This window comes from Vulpes vulpes, chromosome 2 (genome assembly GCF_048418805.1).
Source record: "Vulpes vulpes isolate BD-2025 chromosome 2, VulVul3, whole genome shotgun sequence".
Lineage (NCBI taxonomy): Eukaryota > Metazoa > Chordata > Mammalia > Carnivora > Canidae > Vulpes > Vulpes vulpes.
The window spans coordinates 113,411,541-113,435,486 of NC_132781.1; the positions used below are offsets into that span (position 1 = coordinate 113,411,541).

Sequence of the window (23,946 nt, forward strand, 5' to 3'; positions counted from 1 at the left end):
AGGCACAGCATAAAGTGACTCATCCTCCCAGGAGCGCCTAGGCCGTCGCCGGGATGCATGCAGGTCAACCAACGGGCGGCCCGGCCGGCGTACAGAGCGGACAGCCTTGTCACTGGGCGCACAGAAGGCAGTGGACCAGAACTGGCTTTCTGGAACTCTGGGCTTCTCCAGTTGCTGTGATAAGAGCAAGCAAAACAGTGTGCTGACATGGTGATAAATAGACTCCTTGACATTATTTTTCCAGGCTGGCTAAATGTAATTTCCTGATGAGGTCTGTAGATAAAGTGCTGTTGCACATTTAGACCGGGCAGGCCTCTGAGTAAAGAGAATTATGCTGGGAACATGGGCTTAATTTTTTGTTTTTGGTTTTTTTTTTTTTGGTGTTAGGAATATATTAACTGGAGTCCCATAGGCTTTTCTGTTCTGAAAGTACATATATATATATATATATTTATATGTATATGTATACATGTACATATATTTTTTTTTTAGGGCACCTGGGTGGCTCAGTCGATTAATTGTCTCCTTTCCCAGTCTGCTTTTCTCTGTCTCTCTCTCTCTGCACCTAAGCCCGCTCTTACTATCTCTCTCTCTGTGTCAAATAAAAATTTAAATATTTTATTTATTTATTTGACAGAGAGAGAGAACAATCAGGGGGAGAGGCAGGCAGAGGGAGAGGGAGAAGCAGATGGATGCCCTGCTGAGCAGGGAGCCTGACAACACAGGGCTCGATCCCAGGACCCTGCGATCATGACCTGAGCAGAAGACAGATGCTTAACTGATTTAGCCACCCGGGCACCTGGAGTCAACATTCTTGTTAGAAAAATTCAAATCTCTTGATCTTGATGCTGGGAACTGGTTCTGTGTGATTCCACAGTGTTCTCTGTTAAAAACAAAACAAAATGAACAAAAGGGCCCAAAAACCCTCTCTTTAGGATAGTTCTTGCCCCTCTTCTCCCCCCAGCTGGGTGACTGGGTGATTTTTATGTGTTTTCTTTTTTTTTTGGAAAATCTCTGTGGCCGCCTGGGTCATCTGAGTGCGGGTGACTGTCCGCCCTTCCCTGGGGGAAGCCCTGCAGCCGTGAACCCAGCCCTTGGAGTGACTCTGTCCGTTTCATATACTTAGTGGAACTGCTTTTTAAACCTTGTGATCCTAGGAATGGACTATCAGCAATGAAAATCAGCACGATGTAATGCCTTCCTTTCTCTTCCTGTTTGCCTGAGGGATCTTGAGCACACTGGAAGGTGTTGTGGGATATTTCATTGGCTCTGAACTGCAGACTTTCCCTTCTTTTACCGGGTGTTGGCCATGGATTCTTAACCTTCAGCTTTGCAAAGTTAGCCTGATCTCAGACTGTAAAATCAGAACCCAAGATTTGATTAATCAAAAAAAAAAAAAAAAAAAAAAAGAAAGAAAAGTGTGTGAGCCATTTTCCGCTCTACACTGTCCAGTCGCTTGCACACCTCCACGTTTAGTGTTCTTTTTCTGTTGTTAGCAAATACGCCGGTCGCCTAAATAGCCTCCTGTTTTCCACAACTGGATGGCCGCTAATGAGCACGCCTGTTTTCTTTTAAAATGTGAAATTTTCTTGGTCGCGTTTCATGGCCTGCTTTCATTACATCATGGGGAAAAGCGCTTCCGACCGGTGCCTTGGCAGAGGAGGGAGGTTGTCAGAGTTTCCCTGATAAAATGTTTATGGGTTTAAGAGGTTTATGAATCAGCTGTAAATATTTGCTCTGGGTTTATGAGACCTCCACTCATAAACAGTGTGTGTGTTTATCTATTGCTCATTGAAACGTCTTTAGAGAATGGGCTGTTCAGGGCACACGTGCTTGGCGGACGTGCCGTGAGTTACAGGTTGGCAAAGGCCTGAGGGTAGGGGACCCTCAGTTTTGTGTATGATTTTATTGTTCAGGCTACCAGCGCTGGGCATACAAGCTTTAATTTTTAAGGTCCCATTCCAGGGCCGACTTTTCAGTATTTTCTATGGACTGTAGAGCCTGTAACAGCTGCCTGCAGCCGTGAGCCACTACTCTCGCTGGGGAGTCACGGGGGGACCTTTCCATCTCTTGCTGACTTGGATGAACTCCCAAGGGAGCGTGAAAGCCATCTACAGCCTGTTCATTGATGGAAGAGACCCATGGTTGATAACAAATTAAGAATTCAGGGGGAACATCGGTGTAGAATGTGAGGCGCCTCGATTGGAATAGTTTGAAGAGTGAAGCACCTTAACGCGCAGCCTCGAAGCTGACGCCGGGATATTTAGGCCACGGTCTCCCCCACATGGATGGTGATGGAGCTCATCAAAGCCTTCTAGTCCCAGGCACCGGTTCTGTCTCCAGGCAGGTGTTTCTGATGCCAGGGAAGCGATCACTCCCTAAGAGAGCCTTTCCATTTTCTGGGAGCTTTTAATCCACCCAGTGGCTCTCCCAGGAGCGTCTGCTTCCAAAGGCCCAGGACCAAGTCTTGTGCCCGTTTCGTCGCCCTGGTTGTGTCCTCCTGCAGAAGGCTCCGGGGGCTCTGCGCCCTCCGTTCTCTCCGAGCGTGGCCACTGCCTCTTGCCTTTCCGCATCTTCCTGCCACCTGGCTTGGCTCTGGATTGCTCTGGTGCTCTCCAGCACAGAAGTCAGAGAAGCTGGCCCTGGAGCCTGCCTTGGATTCTCCAGGAGAGGAACCAGTGATAGTGCTGGTGGTGCAGATGTGCCCCATGTGTGATGCAGGCAGAAGGGGGACATGGAAAGGTGTCTTGGGAGAGTTCCAGCTTGACACCGGGCAGCCTGAGTTGGATCCCTGCCTCTATGGCAGGACAGTTGCACGATCCTGGTGACCCCCTAGCCTTTCTGAGCTCTGTCATCTCTTCTGTGAAACGGGGATGGTGGTAACCATCTGTCAGGGTTCTTGGAAGGATGGAACAGGATGATGCACATAAAGCAGTTAGCAGGGACCTGACACCCTGGTGATGATGTAGCTCTTAGGACACTGCTGTGACCTCGTGGTGGGTCTGTGGGGCTGGAAGTGTGTGACCCTAGCTGGGGTGGGCAGGCCTGTGGGTGGTGTGGGCTTGGGCTAAAGCTGGACAGGTAGGGTGTCGAGAAATTACAGACTTCCCTTGTGCCAAGTTAGCTGCCAGCAGACACCGTGCCAGGCACCCTGAGCAAATAAGAAGTGTGCAGGGATGCATCTGGCCAGTGCATCAGAAAGCAAACTTGGCAATTGGTGCCTGCAGCCTTTTGGGGAAAAGAATTAGGGGTCAAGCCGCAGGGCAACACCCAGGAGTATTTTCCAGAATGTGACTGCTTCCCCTGCGGGTTGGCCCCACTGTGCCTCAGCAGTGTCTCTTGTTAGCTGGTGGCTGCAGGACCCGCTGACTTTTTTCCAGGGACCCTGTTTCCGACAGAAGGACGTAAATCCTTGGGTAAGGTAAAATGTTGGGGGGAAAAAACAAGGAAGAGGTTCTCTCTTCAGGTAGCTTTTATTTTTCTTGCGCATTTAATTACAAGCCACCTCATGGAGGTAGAATTTGAGGAGGCAGTTCTCAGCAACTTTTGATGTAGAAGCCAAAGTGTGGGGTAACTGCTTTTAACCTAGCATCTTCTAGCTTTACCCAAAAAAGGATCTTCTGTGCATCACTGAGACTGTACAGAGCATCGCAAGAAAATTATTTTTCTTACTTAAAATTGGAGAAATCTTTCGTGGAAGAAGGGTAGTGATCGCTTGCAAGAACACTGCTTCCTGAGAGCCTCCTGTTGCCGATTACCCTGGCTCACCTGCCACGGGATACACCGCTCCTCCACTAATACCGTGCCCGAGAGCAGCATCTGTTCTTGGCCAGTGACATAGGTTGTTGCTTAGAGAAGATCCACTGGCTGAACATCAGCATCCGCTGAGCATCATTGCAAGAAAAGAGAAGCGAGACTTTGAAGCTCCTACCTCCCCTCCTGTGTGGGTGGCCCTCCGGGGCTCTGTTTTCTCTTTAGGACTGACTTGCAGATAGGTTAAGATAATGTTTCCAGGTCATTAGCTCTTTCCCCTGGACACTAGGATGTAATAGTGTTGTCCGTGCCATCAGATGAGTTGCTTGGTGCTTTCTGACTATACAGATTTGTCTCCTACGCAGAGTCTTATATGTTTTGAGAATTGCTTGATGGGCAGCTTGTTGGTTTATGTCACTAAGTTGCTAGGTTATGACCTTCCCGTACTTGAGCAATCCTTCTGGACCTCAAATAGTTTTCTTTTTTCTTTCTTTTTTTTTCCCCTTGGAATAACATCAGAGTCATTGCTTCCCAAAGTGCCTCATGATACTCGCAGTCTGTGCTGTTACTTTATTGTCTCGAGCCAGAGTATGTGAGGAGTGGTCAGATGCTCATGCTGCGTGCACGTCCTGGTGTCTCCCCAAAACTCAGTGGCTTCTGTTACCTGGTCTTCCCACCTCCCCGAAGATGGGAGTGGCCGCGGGGACAGTGGCCAATTCCCAACAAGTACTCTCATGGGTGGCAGGAAGGCCCCGAGACCAGTCTCATTCCAGTTGCCTGAGAGCACTTGGTTTTACTAACCTCGATTTTGCCAGGGTCGTGCAGGCAGGATTTCATCCATTTCCCTTTCCAGGGTCAGCACTCTGCCATGAGCTCGCCGAAGCTGACCGTCGGCAGCCTCATCCTCAGCAGGATCCTCCTGCACCATCAGATTCACGTGTTTCTTGCATGAAGGATTTCCTGCCCTTTGTGGAAGGCCAGCGCCTTTCCGTTCTTCACTCCAGTGTTGATATTCTTCTGGTGTTTTATTTTGTTTTGTTTTGTCTTTGGCAGAAGAAGGTTCAAGCCTGGAGGAAATTGGCTTTAACTGGGGAGAATATCTGGAAGAAACAGGTGCCAGTGCAGCTCCTCACACCTCCTTCAAACATGTACGTAACACACCCATGTCTTTTTGGTCTGCATTTGGTGGGGCGGGTGGGGCATCTGCAGGAAGATGCTGAAGCTTTGGAGAGAAAAGGGAAATTGAGGCAGGATTTCTTAGACATCAAGAAGAGAGGTGGACATCGACTTGCTTTCTGCAGATCGCTGCGGGAAAGATGGGCCTTGTCCTTACGCTTGATCTCTTCTGGTAACGGGTGCTGGGCCCACGGTGGGGCTCCGTGTGTGGGCTACAGTGTGCACCTTACCCTTGTTCTGCATCCTAAAGGGTCAGAATGCACAGATGTGGGCCTGCACGGTAGACAGACATGGCTCTACAAAGTACACAGAAATGGCCCTACAAAGGGCACACAGCCTGAAACGGGTAAGAGTGATGTGAATCAAGAGCCAGCAAACTAGGCAAATACGTGTGATGAATAATGTCATCTAGGAGGAGTAATGGCTGTATATTTCCATTTTGAATTGATATTTTTATTTCAAAAAGACACCTAAAAGTCTTATAGCCAACTTTGTGGGTGGATGAGTGAAATTAGAGGAAATAGCTATAAATATTCAGGGCACTTTTGGATCAAACCAGGAAATCATTTTCATCGGTAATATTTCTTTGAACGATGCCCATGGTGTGCCCAGCCAAGGGCGAGTCCCAGAAAATAAAAAGATTGAGCTTTTATCAGATTTTTGCTTATGTATGAGACTTTGGTAATATATCATTAGCCAGGGAAAGACTGAATTTCCAGGACCCAAGTTCTGAGGCATTACTGTTGCTTTACTGGAAATGAAAATTTAATTCTGAGAAACATTTCTTTTCCCCCCACTGTGCTATCCAAGGCAAAGATTTAGTCCAAGGATGGTAAGCAAACTGGCGTACTTCTACAGCATGTTCTTGCTTTTGGCTCTCTTGCCTCTTACGATGCTGGGATGACTTGGCTGGATCCCTTGAGGTGGTTTAGGAAGGAGATGCTGATCCATAAATTTTTCCTTCCTTTCTGTACCTGCAAGTTATCAATCTCTCTCCATGTGGAGCTTCTCTGTTCTGTTTGATCCAGTTACTTCTCCCACTTTCCTTTCTTTCTTTTTTTCTTTTTTAAGATTTTATTTATTTATTCATGAGAGAGAGAGAGAGAGAGGCAGACACACAGGCAGAGGGAGAAGCAGGCTCCATGCAGGGAGTCTGATGCGGGACTCAATCCCAGGACCCCGGGATCATGACCTGAGCTGAAGGCAGATGTTCAACCACTGAGCCCCCCAGGGCGTCCCTCCCAACTCCCTTCAGCCACAGTGTCGTGTCCTTCTGGGTGCACCATTTCCCTAGGCCCGTGTGCCAGGTTTAAAGGAAAAGTATTGTAGACCCATGGATGAGCTGTGTATCATTCCATCATCTCTTAAGCAGCAGCTCCTCATGGATGTCGGGTGAGCTTTCGATGTTACGGCTCACTAGGCTGCAAAGCTTTCTTTTCAGGGGAGGGCTGGCAAATATTAATAGACTATAACCATTAATTTAAAAAAAATAGGAAATCTAATCTCTATGGCTGTGCTATTTGCACAGTGGCCACTAGCCACGTGGAGCTACTGAGCACTTGAAAAGTGTGCTGTCCAAATGGGGATGTGTGTCTACATGTGGAATGTGTGCCAGGTTTTGCAGGTTTCAATGGGAAACAACAGTGTAAAACAACTCAGTATTTTTCATGTTGATTACATCTTGCAATGACAATATTTGGGATATATCAGGTTAAACAAAATACATTATTAAAACTAATTTCATCTGTTTTAGCTTGCTAATTTTTTAATAAAGATTTTATTTATTTATTCATGAAAGACGCAGAGTAAGAGAGGCAGAGGCAGAAACACAGGCAGAGGGAGAAGCAGGCTCCCCAAGGGGAGCCCGATGTGGGACTCGATCCCAGGACCTCGGGGTCACAACCTGAGCCAAAAGCAGACGCTCAACCCCTGAGCCACCCAGGCATCCCTATCTTGCTAATTTTTAATGTGTCTCCTAGTAAACCTCACGTCTGGTCGGTGGCTCACATTGTGTTTCTAGGGCAAGAGGAATACCATGTTTAAGTGCTGTATTTTTAATAGTTCTCGTGATCCTCTGGGTGTTGTCTGATATAATAACATTTTCCCCATGCTTTCTCTTTCCCAAAGGTTGAAATCAGCCTTCAGAGCAACTTCCAGCCGGGGATGAAACTGGAAGTGGCCAATAAGAACAACCCAGACACGTACTGGGTGGCCACCGTCATCACCACCTGCGGGCAGCTGCTGCTCCTGCGCTACTGTGGTTATGGCGAGGACCGCCGGGCCGACTTCTGGTGTGACGTAGTGATAGCAGATCTGCACCCTGTGGGGTGGTGCACACAGAACAACAAGGCCTTGATGCCCCCGGATGGTAAGCTCCCTGCATGCAGATGCCGAGGCGGCCCACATCCCAAGGCCTTTTGATTTGCAAGTGATCATCGTTCATGATGTTTGTAGAGAAGCCTCGTAGACATCTGAACACTGATTTAGTAGGAAGGTCCGGTGCTTTATGGGTTCCTTCCTTTGAGTTTCAGGGTCTGGTGGGCTCTCGAAGTGAGGGCAACCTGGGTGCAGCTGAGCCCACCGTGACCTTCTGGAGACTGAGGCTCTGAGTCTAATCCTCAAATGAGCGTTGCGGGTAGGAGACAAGGGCTGAGGGATGGATGGGCGCCGACTTGGAGAAACCCGGCCACGTATCACACACGCGTATCACACAGGCACCTGGAAGGAGCTCGCCCGACCTTGTGAGTGAGAAGAGGCACGTTTCCAGATACCCGAATACTTAACACCCTGTTTTCAGGGTTTGATTCCATGGTGACGGCAGCTGTTTTGCTTGAAGACTTTCAATGCTGATTCTCAAGCCTGTGTAATATCCTCGTGGTAGCTTGTCTGCCTGTTTTAACTTTGACTTGATACTTTTATTCCCACCTGACACGTAGCTTTCGCAGCTGAATTCAGAGCTTCTTTCTGTCTACTGTACTGGCTGTTGCTTTTGCCTGGAACTTTTGGATTTCACCTTCCTTCTGAAGTTCTGATATATTACTCTTCTGATTGGTGGGAATGGTCTGTGGCTTCCTACTGGCCTGTGTTGTGCATGATTGAGAGCCTGCTAAGAGGCGGTCAGAATAGACCCATAAAGCTTGAGTTGTGATGTCTATAAGGACTGAACAGATTGCATGGGCCTCAGCCGACATCATTTGCCTCATTGCCTCAGAGGAAAGAGACACAGGCCCTTTGGTCCTGGTTTGGGCCGTTGCACCTGTGATCCCCTCATGCATGGGCTCCTTCCAGTCCTCTGCCCCAAGGTACCCCTTCCTCCTCCAGCTGTCAGCTCACCTGTGGCTTCCTCAGGCCACCACGGTCAGACCCTGTCTTGACCCCCTAAGCCCCTGATGCCCTTGGACTTGGCTCACATTTGCATCTGTGCGTCTCCCCCTCTTGCTGATCTTTGAAAGAAAAAATTGAGTTCCCGTACACACACTGTAAAACTCATCCCTTTAAAGTGTGCACATCAGTGATTTTTGGTGTAGTCACAACGCCGCGCAACCGTGGTCATCGTCTTAATTCCAGAGCATTGTCGTCACCCCGTAAAGGGAACCCCATAAGGTGCCCACTGAACGCTGCTCCGTTCTTTCGTTCCCCAGGCGCTGGCAGCCACTAGCCTGCTTTCTGTTTCTACAGCCTTGTTTATGGAAACACGTGGAAACATATAATGTGAGAGTGAGGCTGCTTGAGTTTGGCTTCTTGGGCTTCGCGCCCTGTGCTGGAGGCTCATCCCTGTTGTCCGTAGCGTGGGTCAGGCCTTCATTCCTTTTTCTGGATGAATGTCGTTCTGCTGTGTGGCTGGACCGCACCGTCCCTCTGCACGCAGCAACGGGTGGGCGCAGCTTTGACCCCGAGCAGCCCTGGGCAGTTGTTCACCTGTATAGTCCTGTGCTAACACCTGTGCCCGGCGAGGTCTCAGTGAGCGTTCACGGGCAGACTGAAGGCTCTGGAAGGAAGTTATTATCTGTGCTTTCGTAGATGCCCTCGAGAGAGGAATGCTGTAGTGCCTGTCTCCCCGCCTCTGAGTTGGTGCTGGTCCTATGCTTGGAGCTGCACGTGTGAGCCTTGTTTCTGGTCTCACTGCGGAGCGAGGGGTGCTCTGGTGATTGCTGGCCTGGGACTTTGCTCCTGCCTCCCATCCCGGCTGTGCAGGTGCACGCAGTGGGCCGAGCAGGGTAAAGCTCTACCTCAGCACGTCCTAGGCCCAGCTTGCACTGTGTCTGTCCCCAGCGACACTTTTATGTTTCTCTTATTTTTTTTTTTACCCCCTTTATAAGATTTTTTAAGTGGACAGAACCTTGTGAAATGTAAGCACCACGTCAGCCCATCTCCAGAACCTTTTTGTCTTGAGTAACTGAAGCTTTGTACCCACTGAACAGCAATCCCCCACTTCCTCCCTTCCTGGAAGCCAACATTCCACCATCCGCTTCTCTGGGATTGATGGCTTCAGAGGCCTCACGTAACTGGAGTCCTGCACTATTTGTCCCCTTGTGACTGGCTTACCTTCCCCTCAGCATCATGTCCTCCAGGTTTGTCCACGTGCAGCATGTCCCAGGATTTCCTTTTTTCTTCTTTCCAATTTTGTTGAGATAGAATGAACCCACAACCCTGCATATGTGTAAGGTGCATAGCATCATAAGTTTTTAAAAAAACTTTTTTAAATTGGAGTTCAATTTGCCAACATATAGCATAACACCCAGTGCTCATCCCGCCAAGTGCCCCCCTCATTGCCCATCACCCAGTCACCCCAACCCCCCGCCCACCTCCCCTTCCACTACCCCTTGTTCATTTCCCAGAGTTAGGAGTCTCTCATGTTTTGTCATCCTCACTGATATTTTCACTCATTTGCTTCAATGTGGAGGGACCTGGAGGGTATTATGCTGAGTCAAAGAAGTCAATCGAAAAAGGACAAACATTATATAGCATCATGAGTTGACTCACGTACGTGTGAAGCCGTACAGCAGGTTAGGTGAACATCCGTCATCTCATAGAGATACAAAAAAGAACAAAGAGAAAAAAATGTCTTTTCCTTGTGATGAGAGCTCTAGGATTTATCATCTTAGAACCTTGAAATATGCCACGCAGCAGTGTTAGCTGGCGTCCTCATGCTGCGCCTTCTTCTTATAACCTTTCCACCTTCACCCATTTCCCTTACCCCCCAATCTGCTGCCGCTAGCAACTGCTGCATATCCCATCCCTTTTTTAAATGTTTTCTGTGGGTTTTTTTGTTTATGTTTTTTAGATTCCACGTGTAAGTAAGATCGTACAGTATTTGCCTTTCTCTATCTGACTTATTTCACTTAACATAGTGGCTCCAGGGCCGTCCATATTGCTGCAAATGGCAGGATTTTCTTGTGGCTAAAGAATGTATACACACACACACACTCAATGAATATTTAGGTCGTTTCCACCTCTTGGCTGTTGTAGATCATGCTGCTGTGAACATAGGGGGTGCACATATCTCTTCGACGAGTGTCTTTGCTTCCTTTGGGTAGACACACAGTCACAGAATTGCTGGATCCTGGGGTAGTTCTCGTTTTAATCTTACGAGGACCCTCCGTACTATTTTCCGAGGGGGCCACACTGACTGGCAGTCCCCCCAGCCACGCAGGAGGGTTCTCTGCTCTTCGCATCCTTGCCAGCATCCCAGGTTATCCCTTGTCTGTCCGAGGAGAGCCATTCCACAGGTGTAACGTGATGCCTCCTCGGGGTTCTGATTGTCATTTCCCTCATGATGAGTGATGTGGAGCAGGACCCGTTTATGCTCTTTGGAAAAATGTCTCTTGGAGCTTCTTCTCACTTTTTTTTTTTAATTGATGTACGGTTGACACACAGTGTTTCGTTAGTTTCAGGTGTCGGACACAGTGACTCAGCTTCTATCTTGGCTGTGCTCCCCGCAAGTGGGGCTGCCGCCTGTGCCCATAGAACACTGTTATCGATTATATTTCCCTTGCTATACCATCAACTATATTCCCCTTGCTGTATCTTTCATCCCCATGATTTATTCATTCTGTAACTGGCAGCCTGGACCTCTTGATCCCCTTCACCAAATACATGAAGGGAAATGGGTGAAGCTTCTGCCTATTTTTCTTTTTTTTCTGCTCATTTTTAAATTGGATTGTTTGTTGTTGTTGTTGCTGTTGTTGTTGTTTTTAGCTATGGAATTATAGCAGTTCTATATACATTTTGTATATTAACTCCTTATCCAGATACATGGTTGCAAATATTTTTTCCCCATTCTGTAGGTTGTCTTTTCGTTTTGTTGATGGCTTCCTTTGTGGTGCAGCAGCTTTTTAGTTTGATGTAGGTCTGCCTGTTTTTATTTTATTGCTTGTGCTTTAGGTGTCCTATCCAAAAAAAAAAGCATTGGGAAGACCGACGTCAAGGACTTTTTTTTCTCCCTGTGTGTTCTTGTAGGAGTTTTATGGTGTCTGGGCCTAACATTCAGCTCCTTGGTTCATTCCGAGTTAATTTTTTTTTGCTAGTCATGCAGACAGGGCTCTCTTCTTTTTTTAAGACTGAATAATATTCCACTTGCGTTGAATTAAAACAGCCACAGACGTGAGAAGATACAGTGTGTTATATGATTATTTAATTTCCTTGTGGTCTCTGTTCTCTCCTGAAGTGAACCAGTCTTGACAGAGGATTTGTGCTGATGGAAAATTGGAAAAACATCAGGGCTACTCGAAAACGAGACTTCTTCCCGCTAGCCTGGCTCCGCTCATGGCAGCCCCGCTACGATGGCCACACCTGCTGGGGAGGGTTCTCAGGCTGCCGCCCCCCCTTCTCACTGTCCTTGCTTATCTCATACATGACTCACTCTCCAAGTTTGACATGTTAGCAGCTAAATGCCCTTGGAAAGGCTGCACGATGGTTTCACTTTATAATAGATTCTCTAGTGAATCGTTTTTAGAGACAAGTTCCAGAGTGCTGAATTTTAACACTCTCGGAGCTAATGGGTTCATTTGGTAGAAATCCATGCTGTTGCTTGAGAGAGAGGGCATAGTTTATTAATCAATTCTTCTTTCTCGCTTGGATGAAAAATGTGGCAGCAGTCACAGCTCCAGAAGCAACATCAAATTTGTATCCTACTGACTTTGCGCTATTAGGCGAGACAGGGACACAGTTAAAATGACAAATTCCCAATGAAAAATGGGAACACTCTGTAAAGGGGGAAAGCATTAATGTGACGGAGAGATTTGAAGCCCGCTCAAACAATAACAAGTTATGCTAATTTGAGAATTTCTTTATTGCTCGTTTTAGAGAACTTGAAAAAAAGAATTTAGTAGGTAATCAATACGGCTTGGAAATCTTTAGCGCAGAGAACAAAGTCAGGAAATAGCAGGTTCATGGGGGCAAAAGGTTTTATTGATTGCTGTAGTACAGGATAATTATTGCTTCGTAGCCAGAGGCAGCAGTTGTTCCACAGGGAATCGGGGAATCTATTTTTGAACAAGGATTCTTGTTTGTGTGGTTTTCTGTCTTGGAGAGCTAATATCATTGTAAATTCTGCAACTGTACCTGGTCAATCTTTGTCGTGGTTAAACTTGAAAGGCATCCCAGGATATTAACACAAGTTAGAGTCCACGACACCACAATGCTTTTGTTTGGGATGCTCTGTGGTGATGGATTTTCTTACGCCATCTCAGGAATTGGGATTTTTAGAGGGAGGAGCAGCGCTGTTGGAGTAAGGGGATCTGGTTCTTATCTTGCCTCTGCCATTAATTTAGCTACCTCGGTGAGTTTCCTCTCCGCTTTCTCATCTTGGAAACGAGACTATAATCTCTAAAGAGCTTTCTAGTCTGACATGCCTCGGTCTGCGGTCCTTGTGAAGGAAAGGGGGAGCAGGGGCACTAGTTTGCTCAGTGTATATATGAAGAGTGGTAGAGTGGTGTTTTTTTTTTTTTTTTTGGAATGAAGATCTGTGGAAGTCCAGCACAAGAAGCAGAAGCACAGAAGTTTCTGTGTTACTGTTGGGGTGGTCAGGTTTCAGTGGATCGGGGTGGGGGACAGATGAGGCTGGGAAATTATTGGGAGTGCCTGGGTCCATCATCACCTGCAACGGATAGAATTTCACTCGCTAAAGAATGAAGAGTCCTAGACTCTGGTTCCCTGTTGGAGCCCAGAGGACTGGGATTACTCCTTCCCCGAGTGAGAGTCGGTGGAGATGTCATCGAACCAGTCAGTAGGTGCATGAGCGCTTCAAAACATGGGTGGGTGAAGCAAGAGGCTGACAGTGTGTGGTGTTTTGCCTCACGGAGGGAGGAAGAAGAGGGCCACCTCTCCTGCTCAGACTGGGGTCGTGTAGTGCTCAAGACCTCAGAGGACATTTTGCGATCGTCCCAAGTAGTCTTCCATCTTCTGAAGTCACGGCACTAAAGCATCATTTTGTGAATTGGGATGATAGTTTTGCCAACTACCTAGCATCCTTCACGGTCCCATATTTTCTTGCCTTGCTGTGTGAAATGAACTAAAGTTTGAATTAATGCAAACCATCATTCTTACATTCAACGTTTCAAGGAAGGAAGCGGCCTGGTGGCAGCGCCACCTATTTCCTTAAGATGTGATTCCAATCAGCAGGTGAGAACTCCATTACTAAGGACATGTTCGGAGAGACCCGAGTGCAGTGGCCAGTTGGCCGTCCAGAGAGAGTGTTCCTGCTCGTGAGCTAATCGGTACTAATCTTTCATATTAAAAGTATTAAGAAACCTACTACATTAAAGCATCGGTAAGTGCAGTGGAGGATTATCGTTCTTATTAGAGGAGCTAGATGTAAAACGTTTTGGCTTAGTAAATCAATAAGGCTTGATTTATTCATAAGCACATGCGAAGCTCGCAAAGGGCAACTGCCAAATAATTATTGTTTATGGTGATAATGTAAGGAAATCATTTAATCCGGTGACTGTTTCGCTGTTATTTATTGAGAAGTGGCAACACTACCTCTCAGTGTCTGGGGTCGGGGAGATTGGAGCTCTAGCAGGTGCCTACTGAGTCCCTGAAAGGAATGCTCCTGTAAGATTGCAGGTAAGTATGTGTGATGATGCCTGTCCAAATAAAACCCCTCGGCTTATAAATTGAGAAATATTTATGCGCGCTTTCGATTGTTGCAGTAAAAAGTATTGGAATTACTGTGCCTTAGGAATCATGCCACTAATTTTTATTTTCCCCATTATTAAAATTTCTGTAATTTGAATTGCAAACTCTGCAGTCTTGCCAGAATGACTCTATTTACCATCCAAAGTTGAATCAAAATTACTGGGAGTTAAGTTATTATATAACTTATTTGAATAAAGGGATGTTTATTCATGAAGTGTTAGAAGCAAGTGTGAACATGGCCTTATGTTATGCGGGTAGATGCTGGCAGGCTTTGAAGCCTGGTCTTAGGACTGTTTGGGGGGAATTTTGTTTTTACCGTAGTTGATTATAAAATAAGAGCTGTGGCAGGTGGTGCATAGGACTCTGAAGTCATGGGATGACAGGCCTCCCGGGTGTTTAACGGTGGATGCTGAGAGGTAGGATGTGATCATGTTATACTTATTACTTAAAATTTAAATTTGGGGATGTTAATGAAACTTTAAACAAACAGTCTCCTTGTTTTCGTCAGCGGTCCTAAGTGTGGGACCAGGCACCTGCCTGGTCAGGTTGTCATCTGCTTGCTCTTCCGGTCTTCTGTCCCCTGCTTGTTGGTTCTCATTTGCGTGGCTCCTGGAGGCATCCGGGCTCATACAGACCCTGAGGGTCGGGCACAGACCAGGACAGCCACACATGTAATTGCACACTCTCTGAGCACGTGACCTTAGGTTTCTGAGGCTCCATCTTCTAACATACCACCCCGGACAGATGATTGCTAAGTTTTCCTTCTATTCAGAAGTGTTCTGAATATAAGAATTCAAAGGGCAGGAGCACCTGGGTGGCTCAGCGGTTGAGCGTCTGTCTTGTGTTCAGGTTGTGATCCCGGAGTCCTGGGATGGAGTCCTGCATCGGGCTCCCTGCGGGGAGCCTGCTTTTTTTTTTTTTTATAAATTTATTTTTTATTGGTGTTCAATTTGCCAACATATAGAATAACACCCAGTGCTCATCCCATCAAGTGCCCCCCTCAGTGCCTGTCACCCAGTCACCCCCATCCCCCGCCCACCTCCCCTTCCACCACCCGTAGTTCGTTTCCCTGAGTTAGGAGTCTCTCATGTTCTGTGGGGAGCCTGCTTTTCACTCTTTCTGTGTCTCTCATGACTAAATAAATAAAATCTTAAAAAATAAAAAATAATTCAAAGAGCAATGAATGAGATTTATAAACGGGCTCTGAAATAAATAGGCACCATGGATAGGCGCCTACAAAACTGTATGTGGGTTTTGTTTTTGTTTTTGCTTGTGGAAGGAAAAAAAAAGACAAAAAAAAAAAAAGGCAGACTAAATGGTCTTTATATAAATAAAAAAACTTGTATAGGTAGTGGCGAACAACTATTTGTTCATGAGTAAGAAATTAGTTTCTTCTCTAATCCCTGCTTGGTGTTTGTATTTATCTTTTGAAATTCGCTTTAAACCACATATCCCCTTCATCGATGTCTTGCCCAGTGATTAAGTTAATCACGAATTTTTATCCTGTTTACATCATGGCTCTTCAATTGAAAACACTTTCACCCACACAGTATTTCTATTGTGTGCCTCCTGTGTACCAACTAACTAAATGTAACCCTATCCTAAGAAGACCCTTGTAAAATGGCTGATAGAATTCTTACTTTACTTTTGAAAAACATGGCTTTGGCAAGGGTAAATAAATTGTACCCAGGTCAGACAGCTTGAAGTAGATCTTAAGGTAAGGACCATTTTTTTTTTCCTCCCCTGCTTCTGAAATCAATGCTTTGAAAATAGCAGGAAGTCAGTAAATATTTGTTTATTGATCAAGTTGTGTCAGTAAGACTTTCGAATCTTTAGACTTGAAATATCGGAAACGCACATTACCAAGAAAAGTTGTGGGATTGGCTTCTGGTAGAATGCTCCTTGTCCAGAATGTTTTCCATCCTGTCATTTTTGGAGGCAAATAAATGGAAGAGATGCGGTCTGGAGCTTCCTTGCCAAATGGTAATCATGAGATTATGTAAAGTTATGTAAATTGTATCAGATGCTATTTGGGTGTTTCTGCACTACATGAAAACTGTAAGCACAAAGCGGCACCGTGAGATGATTTTCCTTTTCGGTGTCAGCCACCAGGGAATTCGCTTTCTCCTGCTCTGAGTCCAGCAGCGGGTCCTGTAGGTCAGGCTCCTGGCTGATTCCGTGCGGGATGTGGGCCATTGTGCGGGTCTCAGGGCCTCTTGTCGGCCTCTGTTCACCCCTCATCTCCCTGTCGGGGCCTGTCCTCTCTGACCCCTCCCCCATTGAGCGTCTGGGCCCTAGACTGCTACTGATGGGGTCCACGTCCGGGCTGGGCTCCCATGCCGCTCACGTCTCAGCCCCGGTGGACCCTTTAATCCCCCCGCTGACCCTGGGGCAGTGCCTCTGAGAGAAGCCTTTGGGCAGACGGGATTCCGTAGCGCAGAGTGCCCTCCTGGGACCTCTGGCTGTTCCCAGTCTGACCTGCCTTTTTTGTCTCCCCGCCCGAGCTGGGAGCCCTCATGCCATCTGTCCCCCTCCATCGTGCCACTGACTGTCCTCTAGCCTGTTGGGCTGGTGAGCTTCTCCTGCCCTGGGCTCCTGAACAAGACTCTTCTTTCCTGCCTCTTCTTGTCAAGTCCTCTGCCATTAAGGCTCAAGTTTCCAGAGCCGTGCCTCCATCCAGGGCCATGCCCTCCATCCAGGGCCATGCCCTCCATCTAGGGCCATGCCCTCTATCCAGGGCCATGCCCTCCATCCAGGGCCATGTCCTCCATTGTAGGGCCATGTCCTCCATCCAGGGCCATGCCCTCCATCCAGGGCCATGTCCTCCATTGTAGGGCCATGTCCTCCATTGTAGGGCCATGCCCTCCATCCAGGGCCATGCCCTCCATCTTAGGGCTATGCCCTCCATCCAAGGGCCATGCCCTCCATCCTAGGGCTATGCCCTCCATCCAAGGGCCATGCCCTCCATCCAGGGCCACGTCCTCCATAATAGGGCCACGTCCTCCATCCTAGGGCTATGACCTCCATCCAAGGGCCATGCCCTCCATCCAGGACCATGCCCTCCATCCAGGGCCATGCCCTCCATCCAGGGCCATGTCCTTCATCCAGGGCCATCCCTCTATCCAGGGCCTTGCCTCCATCCAGGGCCATGCCTCCATTCAAGGGCCATGCCCTCTGCATTTATCTGAGAGGTCAACAGGACTCACCCATGGTGAGTGCCTCTTCCAGAGCTCTGTGCTGTTCTGAGAGTACCTGCCCACTTGGCTTACTTATAAGCGATGTGCCAAATGCAGATGTCCTTCTGGATACAAAGTTCTACGACATGTTTAAAAAGTGGGTAATGTGACTTGATCATGGCTTTTGCTTTTTTGAGTGCTTGCATCTTAATTTTATAGCCTGTTCCCAGCTCTGAGAAGTGCCAGACATAGAAGTCAGGATAGCATAGGCCAGTGGCCTCCGATGTTAGCACCACACGTACACCGGACAGGAGGGGCGTCTGGCCTGGGCTCTGCATTCTAGAAACTCCATAAGTCACAAGTATAAAACAATTACATTTATTAAAGAATGCAGAACCATCTTACCCACCTGGGGATCTTGCACTCAGGCTGGGCACAGCCATCCCTCATTCTGGGACTAACATTGGTTGGGCACAAGGGACATGATTCTGTATATGTTTTGAGCCCTTAGAAAAAAAGGCCTGTGTCTGATTGCTGTGGATTTTGTGGGTGGTGGCATTGCCCTAAAGAAGAGGTAATGCATGCGTTAATAAAGCTCCATATTACTAAAGAGAGAGCACAGACAAGACGCTTTTGCATACGGAAGTGTCCCTCTTCAGGCGTGCTGAGCATCCTCATTTTTGTTGTTGTTGCTTTTTTTTGGTGTCCCGTTGTGTGGTTTTACTGGCACTTAGTAATTGGTGCAGAATTTGCAACACTCCTATACATTGGTGGAGGAATATTGTCCAATATTAAAATTTGATTTTGGTTATGAAACAAAACTATTTTACGATATAAATTCATGCTCATCTCACATGTGTGTATGTAGCTCTAGAGAGCGTGTGTGAGGCGTGACATCAATTTTTTACATTGGCAGCTGAAGGATATTGAATGCTAGAACCATGGGTAGTTTGACTTTTTATAAACATATATAATAAAAGGTTAAATATTCAGAAAACCTGATAAAATATTTAATTTTACTTAAGTATTTTGGATAAAAATTTTGATATTCACTAATTATAATTTGTAATTTTCCTATTGATTTCAGTCAATGATTTGGAATATTTAGAGGGAAAATAGCTTTTTTGGAGATGCATAGTAAGATAACTTGAAATTTTGATTTTTGCATTTGGATTTACATTGTTTTAATTGAAAACATTAAAATGTATAGAGTGGATATAATTATATTTTATAATTTAATAATTATTTTATAATTTAATAATTATTTTATAATTTATAATATGCATTAAGTAAAATTAATATTAAATATTCATAAAATATATAATTTATAACTTGTAATTATAAAAATTATAATATTTTAATCCCTTAGATGATTTCTATTTAGTATGATTTCATTTAATAACATGTTATTAAATAAAATGTATATTAAATATCATGTTTATAAATAAAATTTATATATAGAATTTGTAATATCAATAAAATATATAATCATTTTATAATTTATGATATAGTTATAAAATATAATATTTTTAATTTTATATTTTAATCTCTTAAAGGATTCCTGTGAATATGGTACAAATTATGTGAAAAATCTTGATTTTGCTTTTAACTAGGTAGTGCTTTTTCTCAAAAATAAAGTTAAGGAAAATAATTTTTGTGGAGTAAATATGTGATGATCTATGAATTATGTAAATCTCTAATTTATTGCTCATCCAAACACTGCCAGTCCATCAACAGGCAGACACACCATCATCATCAAATTTATTAATCTTCAGCATTTTGGCAACTTGCAGTCGTATATAAACCATAGCTTTTTTTTTTTAAACCATAGCTTTTTACATACTTTCTGATTCTGTTATGATGAAAATCTATGTGTCAGCAAAGGAGGATGGGACATGCTCGACCTCACAGCCTGTTCACTTGATAACAGCTTGATAATAACTTGAGAATACTTCCACGTGTGGCACGCAGGTCCGTATTTGTGCTGTTGCTGGGCCTGGACAAGGCTTCCACCCCGGGCCTCTCACGGCCCCCCGACCCAGACGTCTTGGGACGGCTTGCATCCCGGGAGTCAATTCCCAGACCCTCATATTCTGTCTCTTTCCTGAAACCCGACTGCCTGTGAAGACACCTCTGGGTGTCCTTCCCTGCCACCCCAGCCAGCCCGCCTTCTACTGTAGACACCGAGCACAAGACATCGGTGTTTTAAGGGAAACCTCCTCTAATTCAAGACCTTATGTTAAAGTATAATGCTTTAATGCTAAACCATCAAATTTTGTGATGTTACTTATGTTTTGCTTGGGACCAAAAATAATTTTATTTATTTATTTTTATTTTATTTTTTTAAAGATTTTATTTATTCATGATATACATACTGAGAGACAGAGAGAGAGAATGAGAGACAGAGGCAGAGACACAGGCAGAGGGAGAAGCAGGCTCCATGTAGGGAGCCTGATGTGGGACTTGACCCCAGGACTCCAGGATCACACCCTGGGCCGAAGGAGGCACTAAACTGCTGAGCCATCCAGGGATCCCCCCAAAATAATTTTAATGCTCTGAGCCTAGAGAATTTTTTTTTTTAGTTTATGGCTGGAGGGATTTAAAAACGTTTTAAATTACATATTACGTTTTTTGTTGTTGTGGAGAAGTAAGGCAGGAGGAGCAGTAAGTGGTGGGAATGAAAAGATAGTACGCGAGGTACGAGTCAGAGGGATGTGCGACGGGGCTGCACCATACAGATGGTTAAGGTAGCGCTCATTCAGGTGCATTTAAAATTGCATGGTGGAGAGGTCCAGGTCATTCTTTCGGATGCAGTAATGGGAGCGATATGGCCGTTTTATTCAAAGTGTTGTATGTGGAGTCATAGGAAATGACATCCTTTGCAACCATTTAAATGACTGAACGATTTTGGAATGCTCAGTTGAAAATATGTGACCAGGGAGCATAGTTTTTCAGAATTATTTGGAGGAGGGATGTGAGCAATAGAATTTGACACCTGTATCAGCTAAAAGGCCATTCTGAAAAGCCGATTAGTCCCTCTTGCTCTCCTGGGCAGATGTTTGGCCTTTATAATCTTGAAGGTGTACTTTCATCCCCAGGGGGTCATTGCCTGAGCCTTGCCTGGCAGGTGTCTCAATATTCTGAATGTCCTTCCATGTCCATCTTAGACTTGTAATTTAGGTGTTTAGGAGATTTTTAGGGCTTTGAAAGGATTTCTCATAATGGGGCTTTTACAGAATTTATATTCAAGTCATGGTTCCCTGCAAGTATTTGTCCAGGGTTCTTTAGTGATGGGAACACTACCTTGGGTTGACGGGGAGGAGCCCTCTCATGGCTGCCAGCAGCTGTTCTGGTCCACAAACTATATTTCTATTGCTCTAGGAATGGAAAAAATTGTACGTCCATTTAAGGATTATTTAACCAGGTTCTACTATATACTCAGGGGCTTTTTTAGTGGGAATGTATGATATGGTTATTAGTAAACATTTTACGCGAAGCTCATTTATAATATGGTTAACTGTTGGCCAATGGCATGTGCTCAGATGATGGGCTTACTTTTGGAAATGAATTTTTAAAAAATATTTATTAGAGAGAGAGAGAGAGCGCACACATGAGCGAGCATGAGTGGGAGGAAGGGCAGAGAGAGAGAATCTTCAAGCAGACTCCCTGCTGGGCGTGGAGCCCGCCGACACTGACATGGGGCTTGGTCTCACAACCAATGAGATCATGACCTGAGCTGAAACCAAGAGTTGGATGCTCAACCGACTGAGTCACCCAGGTGCCCCTAGAAATGGAGGTTTTACATGACAGCTGCTAGTGTACGTATTTATTTGTTAGTATGATCTGCTTTGGCCACACATTCTTAAAGATCTCACTCTTGTTTTGCTAAGATGGATTGGAAGGTAATTTGAAATTCTGATCTCTGGAGACTTTGGGTAGGATCTTTCTTCTTGCCTGGGTGGGAACTTCTCTGAGAGCTTTTTTTTTTTTTTGCATTTTTAAACATTTATTATTATTATTTTTTATGCTAAGCATTTTTTAAAGGGTGGCTGGCTTGTAGTGGGAATTTACAAGAGCTGGAGATTGACCTGTTGGGTAATGAAATCCGACCCCTGACTTCTGTGGTGGTCAGCCAGAGGCAGCTGAAGGCAAAGGTCTCTCTGCACCGTGTCCTGCTGGTATGTAAATGAAATCAGTGGGTGTATCTGGAGCTGCCTCCTGTGCAGGGAAGAGTGGTCTTCCGGCCACCTGGGGGAGGGCGAGTATTGGCCTGAGTCAGGGGGTCTGGCTGGTGGCTCAGCTCTGCCTCTCACCGGTCACTGGTCACTGGCGTAACCTTGGAAGGAAGTCACTTAACCTGTATACATCCCCCTCTGCATCTTCAGAAAGGTTGATTAATGCCTGACCTTGCTCTCGTTGACTGGTAGTGTCAGCCCCGAGTCTGATGGCAGACTTGGAAGCTCTCTGGAACCCCACAGTACTATGTGACGGACACTCACCCTCACCCTCATGTTATTCCTCCTTTTTTGTTTAAATGCAACGGGTCCTAAGGGCCCCCCCTTCCTAGGTGAGGGAGCTCTTGTGTCTAACGGGGGAGCCTTCTCAGTGCAGTGACAGTTCCCGTAGCTGGGAGCCCCCACTCAGCTGCTCTGTGCCCAGGATGATGATGAGGAATTTACTTTTCCCCCACAATCTTGGGGAATTTTGGTCATACCTCTGTTCAGAGTTACCCTGATTCTCTCAATTAAATGTGTGAACCTTGGACAAAAGCCCCCATTTCTAAACTTTGTGACTTCCAATATTCTCATGGAGGGTAATTGCTAGCTGCCTTATTGGATTGTTTTGTATATTAAATGGGATTTGTATGAACTCAGAGCTGAGTTAAGAATACAGGAGGAAATCTAGAAATATTGTCTTTTTCTTCCTTCATCCTCTGGCTGAAGATGGTATTTTTTTTTTCATTTTTCATTTTAGTTATTGATTGATTTTTTGCAAGGCCTTACTTTTTTAGAGCAGTTTTAGTTTCACAACAGAAACTGAGGGGGAAGGTACAGAGATTTCACATATACCTCCTGCCCCCACACCATGCAGAGTGTCCCCCACTGTCAGCACCCCCACCAGGTGGTCCAGGTGAGCCTAACACAGATTCACCAGCATCACCATCTTTTTTCAAAAGATGATCAAATACTGGAAATCAAATACTGGTTGCATCAATCTGGTATGTGTCTCTATGGTCACTGGGTGCTGTACAGTCTGTGGGTTTGGACACATGTATAATGACGTGTACAGCATTACAGAGTCGTTTCAGTGTCCTGAACATCTCCCCTGGTCCACCTTTCCGTCCCTCCTCCTGTCCCCACCCCAGGCAACCACTGATCTGTAACACTCTTATTTTTTAGGCCTGGCACACAGTTAAAGCTCCATGTTTGTTAAGGACAAAGGCCCTGCACTAATTGCAAGAAATAACAGCAACCACCAACAGAAACTAATTGGTAGCAGTGTGTGCATATTATTTAGGGAAGAGCCTTTTGAATCTTATTGCACTCACACACACCGGGATCCCACTCCTGGGTGTTGAAGCCTAGTGCGTGTTGGAAGCGGTGGTTCGACAGAGAGGAGAGCCACTAGTCACATACCCTTGTATTGAAGATAATGATGACCAACAGCCTGGCTGCAAGGGAAGAGAAAAAGTCTGGGGAAGGTGGTATCAGTGGAAGAGCAATCTGATGCCATTTACTGTAGGAGCAAATAGCCCTGTCAGTGGGTCTGGAGAGTACAGGGTTATTATACAGGGAAGTGTCAGCTGTTACTGGGAAAGCTGAGTAATTGGTTTATATGATTCTCAGTCTTCAAAAAAGTTTTACATTTATTTTGTATATTAACTAAGCAGGTGGCAACAGAGGGATAACATATGGAGAAATAAAGATTGTAAAGAACTACTGCTCTTTGACGGACAGGTGCTTTATGAGTAGAATGTGTCATGATTATAAGTATCTTAGAATTTTCCTGCCAGAGCCATACCTGCAGTGTAAGACACTGTCTCCCCTGAAACATGGTAAATCCCTAAGATAACACAGCCTTGGGGCATTGGCCCGGTACACAAATGATTGATTTTAATGATTTTTTGTATTTTGAGATGTAGTGAGGTGAGCTGTGTTGGTCAGCCAGAGGACGATGCTCCAAGTAGGCATTTACCTGGTGAGGACCCAAGATGGTGCTCAGATGGAGCCCATGGTGGGGACCCATGGCGGGGGCACCTGTCACGATGGAGAATCAGGCCGACCCGCAGTGTGGCTCAGTGAGGCCAGCATTGAGGCAAGCTCCGTGATACTTTGGCTGTCTGTTGAGATTGGGCGGATGGTGAATCCAGATGGGAAGTCCAGGTCATGTGGTCCAGGCCTGGGGTCTGGGACTGGCACGAGCAAAGCAAGACCCCAATCAGTAGCGTGGACCATGTGGGAAAAAGATCTCGAACCTACAACAGGATTGGATGCTGGAAGGATCAGAGCTGGCCTGGCCTCATGGGCAGTGTAGACCAACCAAGGCAGGAGGAGGGAGCTGTGAAATGGAGCCCTAGGTGATGCTCCTGGGACCCCAAATGGATGATGTGAGCGAAGGGAGCTTGGATAGGATGTGTGTGTGTGTGTGTGTGTGTGTGTGTGTTCTAGGAGTTACGGCTGGGCTCCCGGGGCCTGGGATGAGT

The 23,946-nt window shown here is 45.9% G+C and overlaps 1 protein-coding gene across 5 annotated transcripts in view; it reads left to right on the forward strand.

Annotated features, from left to right (window-relative positions):
* Positions 1 to 23,946, forward strand: part of SFMBT2 (Scm like with four mbt domains 2) — a 216,808-nt gene that overhangs the window by 26,433 nt on the left and 166,429 nt on the right. For 4 of the 5 annotated variants that reach the window (XM_072749599.1, XM_072749597.1, XM_072749602.1 and 1 more), the window contains exons 3-4: positions 4,807 to 4,901; positions 7,057 to 7,297. In XM_072749599.1, the coding sequence (XP_072605700.1) occupies positions 4,807 to 4,901; positions 7,057 to 7,297 (336 nt within the window). The remainder of the gene's footprint in view (positions 1 to 4,806; positions 4,902 to 7,056; positions 7,298 to 23,946) is intronic. The other variant, XM_072749601.1, reaches the window with a different exon arrangement.